Source organism: Nuphar pumila, chromosome 2 (assembly GCF_984573655.1).
Source record: "Nuphar pumila chromosome 2, dmNupPumi1.hap1.1, whole genome shotgun sequence".
Taxonomy (NCBI): Eukaryota; Viridiplantae; Streptophyta; class Magnoliopsida; order Nymphaeales; family Nymphaeaceae; genus Nuphar; species Nuphar pumila.
In genome coordinates, this window is record NC_143250.1 from 107,352,201 (window position 1) to 107,362,159 (window position 9,959).

The window sequence follows — 9,959 nt, forward strand, 5'->3', positions numbered from 1 at the left end:
TTCTCTCCTTCTTTTAATGACAAAAGGCGGCAGTGGCGAAATGGTTGGAGAAATGGGGCCTCGTCCCTTTTGAACAAAAAATGAAGGACATTGAACGTGGAATAGACCGAGGATGGAGGTTAAAATCAAAACTCATGCAGAGATAAAGGCAGGATAGGGGGGAAAATTTTGAGACGGGGTGGGGTTGTAGACCTTGTCCCCCGCCCCCACCCCGATCCACTGCCATCCCTACCCACAACGTTTTATGCTGCCAAGACGATGATCATAAGTACGACAGGCGGAGCGACGCTAGGTCTCCGATCCTCGGGGCATTTTATGTAAATATAAAAAAAAGTAAAGAAAAAAGAAGAAAAAATGACTTCAAACTTATCATCATTTAAATAATTTGATTCATTTCTTAAAACGTATACAATGATTGAAGGTAATTCAAAATAATGAAAAAATAATAAATAAGGCAGAGTATGATAATGCAAACTTTCTATAAGTTATTCCCCTATACTGTGGCGTCCAGTCATGTGTGCCTAGAGTTTGGTAGTTTGGAACATCACATGCTCTTCGACCGGCGTCATGTCATCTTTTCTATGGAAAAGGAAAAGAAAGATCAAATTATTAATGCGCCGCCTACAAAATTAAATAAAAAAATGAGAAACAAAACTTATTTTAGTATTGCTTCCTTCATTATTACTATATTTGTTTGAAAAAAAAAATGTAGCTCTTTTGGTCACATAAACTTGTGTTGAACATGATCAGCATCGTGACTTTAATTTTACCAATTCCGTTTTATAGGGTTTGATTGTTTATTTTGTGTTGTGCTTTCTTTTAGAAATTTGTCATTAGTTGCATTACATTCTAATTTTTAAATTAAATTTATTAATGCTTTTAATCATAATGATAATATGATATAGAGTTACTGTTCAAAGATTTGCACTTAAGAGGTGTTTATGTTTCACTGCTTTAAATTAAAACTTTTGAATGTATATACTCACACATTACATATATTGGTATGATCATGTTTGAGAATCCTAATTTTACATAACTTTTGTGCCTTATCAAACGTGTCCGTGTCGTGTCTCGTTCTTGTATCTATGTTTGTATAACCTAAGTTATACAACTGAAGGGCCTTGAAATTGAAGGGCCTTGAAATTGGTATGAATATGAGCACTTATAGGGGGCTTGTTGAAATAGAAGGTATTGTATCAGTCAAAAGTCGATGTCCTTTTTCTTCTCTCTCCTCGTTCCTGTACTCTCGAACGCCTCAGTGTGCATTCAAGGCCTGACAGGAACTAGAGAGAAAGATTAAACAAAAGTTAAAACGAGAGCAACCAAATTGGCAAAAGCCTACAAGGGGTTGGTTGTAGTGAGGTGGAGACCTAAGCCGATAGTCCGACAGTTTAGGTTCAAATCTTATGAGTGTCTTTTTCTTCTTGCTTAAGCCTAAGGGTGATGACTTTTTGAGGGCAAGGATTAAAAGCTCATGGAGTTTTATGTTGTCAGGACAGTGATCATAAGTTAGATAGGCAGAGTCAACGCTGCTAGGTCTATGATCGAAAGAATTTTTTCATGTAAATATAATTTTTTTTTACAAAAACCACCATTATTAACGTCCCAATCAATGCCATCTGTAATTAAGGACGCCCGACTGCATTTATACGAAAATCCAACATTTTCAAAATAGGTCGTATGTTAAGAACTGTGAAAAAACATACAGTAAAAAACACCCCAACCTGTTAATTCGTTAAAATTTTGTAAAAATAATAATAATATAGAACTGACTGCAAATAAAATACTTCGGTAGTCTGGTAAATTTGTACTTCACCCTGCTTTGTTGTGTGCCTCTCTCTGCCTCTGCGTGCTCAAGAAAGAACGTAGACGCTCCTCAGTCCCTCTCTCTCTCTCTCTCTCTATACAGCAGAAGCTTCTCCCTTCTTCAAAACAAAAGAGAAATCCATCACCCTAAGCCTTACAGCTTGACCCTGATAAGATCACCTCTAAATGTGAGTGTTTCCTCCATCTTTGTTTCTCCAATTTTGTTTTCTTCTCCAATGGCTTCTTTGTTTCTTTCTTACCCCTTTTTGGGGAGGTGGGGGAAGGGAGTTCTGGGGAGATGCAAAGCTACATTTTTTGACTTCCAGTCCCTTCTGCTACTTTTAAGAAAAATGGGTTTTGTGTAGATCCTTGAGATCTCCCACAAGAATAATTTATTCCACATTTTTTGTTTTTTTCAGTTTATTTTTCTGTCTCTTTCTTGTGCTTGCTTTGATGAGTGATGAGTCACACTAAGTGGGTTTTCTTTTCTTTTCTTTTTTCCTCCTTTCTTTGATCTAGAATTCTGATTCTTCTTTACACTGTTCTCCCCTGTTTCTGCTTTTTGGTTGCTTGAACTGTGGGTTTTGGTGGGTTTTGAAAGGTTTATTGTTTCTTGTTTTCTAGGGTTTCGGTTTGCAGAAAGTTGCACGAGGTGTAGGATTCTGTAAAGGAGAGACGAAGGGGAGTGGCTTGACCTAGAAATGATAAGCGTTCGAATGGATGCTAGTTCCGGGGTTTTATTGAGAGAACTTCAGGTTTGCTGTTTACTTTTTTCTTTTCCTCTTTTTGTGTATGCTGTTTCGGTGTGTGTTAGATTCGGATGATAGAAGAATGTGGTGTAGTGAAGAGTGGGAATGAGATACCCATTTTCTTTTGTTTTAGCTTTGAGTTTACGTGTGCTAAAACTACCAATGCTTGCTTATTTCTTCTCTTTTCTTGGCAAGAAGAAATGAGTATGAACTATGGGATTCGTCTTTCTGTTAAACGAAACATATTATTTTTTTCTTTTAAGAATTTGATTTATGAATGTCATGCAAAGAAAAAAAAGGTAAGTTTGCATTAATAGCTATCTGGATTTTTTTTTCTGTTATCTCGATATTTGGAGAGAAATGCAAATGAAATCGTCTTACTAGGGAATTAGTTTGATTTGGTGAAATGAGCGGAATCCACTCTCTAAGTTTCTTTTTTAAGTTGAAGTAAATTTTTGTATTGGTTTTGGAGGAGCCAGAAGCTTTTTTGTTTCTCTTCCCCATTCAGATAATAATTTGTATTTCTCTTCGAATTTTGATTTCTACAAGTTGCAAGTGGCTTTCTGTTTTGGGTTATGGAAGAATCGGACATGCTTCGTATGAATATCGTTAAGTAAATTATTTTCTGTGATTGAGTTAATTTGTGTTGAAAGAGGAAACTGTCTTCACGCATTTGAATTTATTGGTGTTGTAATAAGCAGCATATATGGGATGAAATTGGCGAAAACGAAGCAGAGAAGGACCGTATATTGCTGGAAATTGAGCGAGAGTGTGTGGAAGTGTATCGAAGGAAGGTTGCTGAGGCAAGCCATGCTAAGGCACGACTACACCAGTCCCTTGCAGCCAAAGAAGCTGAGCTTGCAGCTCTTGTCTCAGCAATCGGGGATCTCAACCTTCATTCCCTGGTGAGTTTAATTGCCCTTCTTTTTACTTGATTCAGGTTTTTCATTGTTTATGTTTGTATGTGGTCTGGTTTCAATTGTTAAGTTAGGATTTCTGTTAGAGTATTATGTTGATGATATCACAGACTTGACAGTATCAATGTTGTCGGTAGGAAAATTAGGAAGCAAAGGTGGGAAAGTGGAGGCTTAAGTGGGAAAATTGTTGAGGTAGGCGATCGACTAGTATGAAAAGGTGGAGAAATGAGAGGAAAAAGAATGGGAATGGTTAAAGAAGGTGTGGGAAAGGGTGAAGAGGCCTAGGAAAATCCCAAACACTGGAAGAATTTAGTGTGTGAGCCTATCTCTAGCTAGAGAGATCCTAACCAGAGCCAATCCACTCTAGCAAGCTAGAGAGGCCAAGACTCAATGAGACAATTCTATTAACTGTCAAGAATTCATACCGGTTTCACCAATATTGCCGATATTTTGAAAATATCGCGATATTATCTGAAAATCCAGGTCAGCTGATAATATCGGCAAAATATCCTGATATTTTCAAAATATCACCAGGAACAAAAAAATCATGATATTTTTTATAACAAATCTTATTTTATATATCTAAGCCCATTTTTTAAATTTTTTGGTTTCTTTTTGTATTTTAAAAGCTTTTCAAAGTTATTCCTTATATTTTTCCAAGAATACCTATTATTTTCTTATATTTATTATTATTATTATTATTCATATTTTTTGTATTTTTGAAACTCCCAAGATTTTCCAACTTTTGAAAATCTCTCCAAGAAAGTACCTTGAACTATATAGGCGACTATGATTTATATAAATGAGAGGCATGGGCCCTATTTTTAGGCTCCATGACCTTCATGAAGTGGCCATTATACCCCTCCTCTCATGGCCTTATTACCCACTCAAGTACATTTGACCCAATCCCTTACATCTTAGTTGACCTAAATCCAATTACAAAGAATTACTAACCCCTTTGAGCCTAGGTGAACCTAGCTAGCCAAGTGGGCTGCCGCATGAACCGTCCTCCCTTGGGGTTGATATCAGTTGTCCAATGTGGTCAACTTTATTGCCTTTATTCATTAGTGATAACCAAATTCCTTAATTTTTCTTTTAATCTAGAAAGCTGACCCATCCACATAATTGGATATTGAATCAATAACAATGTTGCATAACCGATTCCATATGAATTTCTGCATCTCTGAAAGATACTTTTAACTTCCTTTCAAATTTTTATAAAACAATTTCCAAAATGTGGTAAGTTGATTATTTTTTCTGGAGCAATCTTTGTTATATAGATATCCAAGAATTAAACTTCTATACCAACAGTATTATATTTTAGATTTTGATAACATGAGAAGGTTGTGTGTCTGCCTATGGGATGTGGAGTATGTGAAAACTAGAGTAGGCAATGTAACATCATTTATAAGATGGCAATACACTAGGTAGACTATAATATAGTAATTCAGGTTGCCTTGGTCAAATGGTATGGTTGCTTTATTTATACATTCAGGTTCTATGCCAGTTCCACTTGCTGTGTGGCCTACGTTCCTTGGTTAGCTACACCTATTGCCTTGCTGCAGAATGGTTGTAGGATACAGTCATACACACTAGGGTATACCTCTTTTTGCTCATGGAACTTGTTTAAATTTAAACTAGTGTACCAAACATTGTTTCTTATATTGGTCGGCCCCACAATTTAAAGATTAGAGTTTAAATGCAAAAGGATGACAGGAAGATTCGACTGGTGCTATGAGGTATAACCAAACAAAAAATCAAACAAATTATTGGAAATAGATCCTTTTTTCTTTTTGAAACTTGGTCAGCAGATCTCAGTCATACCCTATCTGGGTGAGTAGTTTGAGAGAGGGATATGTACTAGCTAACCATAGTATGATAGTCAAGATTGACTTGGTGAATTGGCCAGTTAGCTCTGGTATAAGATAGTTCCTTTGCCAGGTTATTTTTCATGTGCCTGACCTGCCTTGACTTGGCTTTTTCATGTTTATTCTGGAAAAAGGTTGTAGGATGTAGTGTGCCAGTTATATGCATATCCTTTGACTGAAATCTGATAGAGAGCTATGATGTTTGACATGGACTTCCCAATTTACTGCTCACCATCGCTGTTTGTAGGGGTTGAGGCCCAACGCATATCACTATAGGCTGACATACTTATGAGTCATTGTCAGTTAGTGCACGGAAAAATTCATGCAATTGGTGGATGCATCATAACTGCAAATTTGGATGAATGATTCAGTAGTAGTTTGAGTTAGAAGTTGACATCAAGGACCTTTCCCATTTTGAAAATAAGGTATCAATCATTTTTCATTTGTGGTATATATTTCCTCAGTTAGTGAGCATGCCGTTATGGATAATCAGCCATCAGAATAAGCAGTAAGAAATATACTGGGCTGTCACACGGGTACTAAATTTTTACTCCGTTCTGTATCCCCTTATTTACAAGTCATATTGGAAAGTACATAAAAATGGCCGTGTCCCCATATCCTCTGCCGTATCCATGTGACAGATGCTGGGTTAGGCTATTCATTATCATGTCAGCAGTATCTTGTGTGTGATTCAACCGGTCTGTTCACACTGTCCTTAACCTGTTGATCTTTTGGAGTGAAACAATGAGACTATATTAGTTCCTGGTTGATGGTTCTTTGAATCATTTTTATAGTTTGCTGTCTTATTCTACAGAGTGCTGGTGCACGATAACATAAATCATGCTTGTTTACTCATCTGTTTTAGTTTGTTTAGTGTAATCTACATGATATCTGAGGTTTTAATGTCCTATTTCAAATTGACAATGGTGCATTGTGTCAGTGAAGTGCTTGATTGGCTCCACTGAGATTGATGCATATTTATATATTTAATGTTTAATAGTGAATAGTTTTTGCAAATAAAAGAGTTAATAGCTATTCTTTGGACGTCCAGATTATGAGTTTGGGCATTGTCTAATATGCACAGGAAATTCAAAACTTATGGCACTTTATGTACAAGTGCCAGCCTCTCACAATGCCAATGCCTGTGGCTGTGCAAAGTAGATTAAATCCATAATAGTTTGTCTGGTTTTTTTGTGTATGCGAAATATACTAATTGGTTGTTTTAACTTATTTCCTAGGACAAAGCTGCACATTGAAACCAGTTCTTGTTCTTTTTTATCATCAAAGAGAGCGGAGTTTCACTTTATCTTCATTATCTTTATAAACACAAAATCAACAAAATAATATGGAAATTAATTCTTTTCCTTTGTATATTCAGCCTGAGAGAAGGCCATCCACATTGAAGGAGCAACTTGCATTGGTCACACCATTGCTCAAAGACTTGCGGGTAAAAAAAGAGGAGCGTGTCAGGCAATTTGCAGATATAAAAGCACAGATTGAAAAGATTAGTGGAGAGATATCTGGTTATGTGGAGCCAAATGACAATATAACCAGTCCAGTTATTGTGGAGGAACATGACTTATCACTAAGGAAACTGAATGAATACCAAACACACCTTCGATCTTTGCAGAAGGAGAAGGTGACAATTTCTTCAAGATCAGTGTTTTTCTCTTTTTCATCTGTGTATTTTGTTCTTTAGCCATAAAATTTCCATGTAACAGAATTTCTACAAGTTAAATGTTTTCTCTCTCATCTGTGTATTCTGTTCTTTAGCCACTAAATCTGCATCAGTCACATGACATTTTTGAATAAAAAATACTTGAAAATATTTTTTATTTTTGGGTCTCAGCATTGCCAATTATCAACTTTGAAACCATTTATCTTTAATTATTCAAAACCAAAAACATTCCTTCTCTAAAAGATGATACTGTATGAATTACATAAAGAAATTGTTAAAAGTTACATGTAGATTATCTACTCAGTAAAGCCATAAGCTAATTAATGCCGGTACATATCTGACATTACTTTCCTGTGCTATATACCCTTCTCAGTCAGATCGTCTTCATAAAGTTCTTGAATACGTGAATGAGGTACATAGCCTCTGCGCCTCTCTTGGTTTGGACTTTGGAAAGACTGTCAGTCAAGTGCACCCAAGCCTTCATGAGGTAGGTAATGCACAGTGCAAGAACATCAGCAATGACACACTGGTGGGTCTTTCTCAATCTATTGAGAAGCTGAAAATGGAAAAGAAAACACGGATTCAGAAGGTAGCTGCAATTTGTTAGACTTCTGTGTTTCTTTATAAGCAAAAGTAGTGATTATGGATTTGGACCATGTAGTTGAAAGACATTGTGTCATCTCTATTTGAACTATGGAGCTTGATGGACACACCTAAAGAGGAAAGGAAGATCTTTGACAGGATTACTTCCATCCTTGGAACCCCAGAAAGTGATGTCAAAGATCCCAGTATTCTTTCACTTGAGATTATTCAGCAGGTCTGTTATAGCTCCTACTTTTCACATCTCTGGGTTTTTATTAGATGCCCACTCTCTTATGCATTAATTCATATCCTTTCAAATAGGCAACAGAGGAAGTTGAAAGACTAAGTAAACTGAAAGCAGGTAAAATGAAAGAATTGGTCCTCAAGAGAAGGTCAGAACTGGAGGAGATATGCAGAAAGGCACATCTTGAGCCCGACATGAGCACAGCTCCAGAGAAATCCATTGCCTTGATAGATTCTGGTCTTATACTATCTCCATCTTCTTGTAACAGTGATCAATTAAGACATTCTAACACAAGATAACTGTCTTGGTATCTCTTTCAGGCATTGTGGACCCTTCAGAACTGCTTTCAAATATTGAAGCTCAAATTGTAAAAGCAAAAGAAAATGCTTTAAGCAGGAAGGAAATAATGGACAGGGTAGACAAATGGTGTGCTGCCTGTGAAGAAGAAAAATGGCTTGTAGACTATAATCAAGTGAGTTAAGCTTATCTTGATCATATATTGAATGCTAAATTAAGTGCAGTGATTTTGTCGTTTAGTAGCCGTTAGCTGTTGCAATTTACATGTCCTTGTTTTGTGGAGCCATCCTTTTATATGGACGAATTGTTATTCCAGGATGAGAATAGGTACAGTGCAGGAAGGGGTGCCCATATAAATCTTAAACGTGCTGAAAAAGCTAGAATAGCTGTTACCAAGATTCCTGGTATATCTCTTTTCCAATTTTTTGTATATTTCTTATGTTGGGCAATGATGAACACCCTTTTGGTATTTTTAGATTTTCTTACAGAGATACCTTTTGTGTTGTTTTACAGCTATGGTGGATAATTTGATGAGTCGTACTTTTGCATGGGAAGAAGAAAGAAATACACTTTTTCTTTATGATGGGGTGAGTTATTACAGGCATTATCTCAATATTGAAGGTTTCTAATTTAATTCTAACACCTTTACTCACTCGTTTCTTTTTATTGTACAGGTCCGTTTGGTATCTACCTTGGAGGATTATATTTTCACCAGGCAACAGAAAGAGGAGGAAAGAAAACGATATAGGGTTTGTTTGCGCTCAAGACAAGATTGATTTGGCCTATGTTATGCATACTAATTTCTGTTAACTTCTCTATTTTTGTTGCTGGCAGGATCAGAAGAAACTGCAAGACCTTCTTCTTACAGAAAAGGAAGCCATCTATGGGTCCAAGCCAACCCCAAAAAGATCTAACAGCTTCAAAAAGCCAAATGGCATCCGTTCAAATGGATCTGCAACCCCTACCCCTCGCCGCCTCTCCATGGGCAGTGCCACCCCAGAGCTCCTGACTCCACGATCACACTCTGGACGCCAGAATGGGTTCTTCAGAGAATCACACAGAATGTCAGCCACACCATTGAATTTTGTATCACTAATGAAGGAAGACACAATGTCGGTGGCGTCAATGTGTCCATCTGAAATAATATCACCTCCTTCCACTTGTAGTTGAGCCTTTTTCTAGTTCAGGTACACCTCTCTACATTTTTATTTTGTTGGTTTCTGTGTGTCAACTTGGTCAGTAATTCGTAATCTTAGTCTGTTAATGAAATTCATAACTTGGATATATTCTTGGTTTGCGACAACTTCTTGCCTTAAGTACGTGTTTGGTTAAAAGATATAGTTGCCTTTCAATTTCTCCAGGAGGCAAGGTATTCTGCTGCAGACAATTTGGCTTTAAACTGGGTTGATGGAACAAGTTTGTGCTGTGCGGTGTAAACTAGATTGAAAGGCAAGCGTGTGTTCTAGAAGACTGGTAATTAACATGATCTGAAGTGATGTACTTTACCAATATGACAAGCAATGGAGAGTCTGCAATCAGCTGTCTTGTGCCAGATACACTAACATTTAGGACCATCGTGTAGAATATCTAGGTGCTACCATGGAGGACCAACTGCCAAGCCCTTCGGCCTGACTTGGTTTAATGATATGATTTGGTGTGTAGCCTTCTGAAATAAGGAATTAGCTGTGTATCTTATTGTTTCTTTGTGTCAGATGTGTAAATATCCTTTGAACTGAAGTCTGTTAGTGGATGTAGGCGTTGGCTATTGTTGTGGTGTGTAAACCTCCTTGTATCATTGAAGTTTTACTTGGTATTGCT

The 9,959-nt window shown here is 36.9% G+C and overlaps 1 protein-coding gene across 1 annotated transcript; it reads left to right on the forward strand.

Moving 5' to 3' along the window:
* Window positions 1–1,805: 1,805 nt before the first annotated feature.
* On the forward strand, window positions 1,806–9,959 carry LOC149846605 (65-kDa microtubule-associated protein 6-like). Its single transcript, XM_089996446.1, has 13 exons — window positions 1,806–1,994; window positions 2,431–2,561; window positions 3,257–3,460; window positions 6,719–6,979; window positions 7,392–7,607; window positions 7,680–7,835; window positions 7,922–8,081; window positions 8,165–8,316; window positions 8,458–8,545; window positions 8,655–8,728; window positions 8,816–8,890; window positions 8,976–9,328; window positions 9,503–9,959. The coding sequence occupies exons 2-12, from the start codon at window positions 2,508–2,510 to the stop codon at window positions 9,309–9,311; spliced, it is 1,776 nt and encodes a 591-aa protein (XP_089852572.1). The 5' UTR covers window positions 1,806–1,994; window positions 2,431–2,507; the 3' UTR covers window positions 9,312–9,328; window positions 9,503–9,959.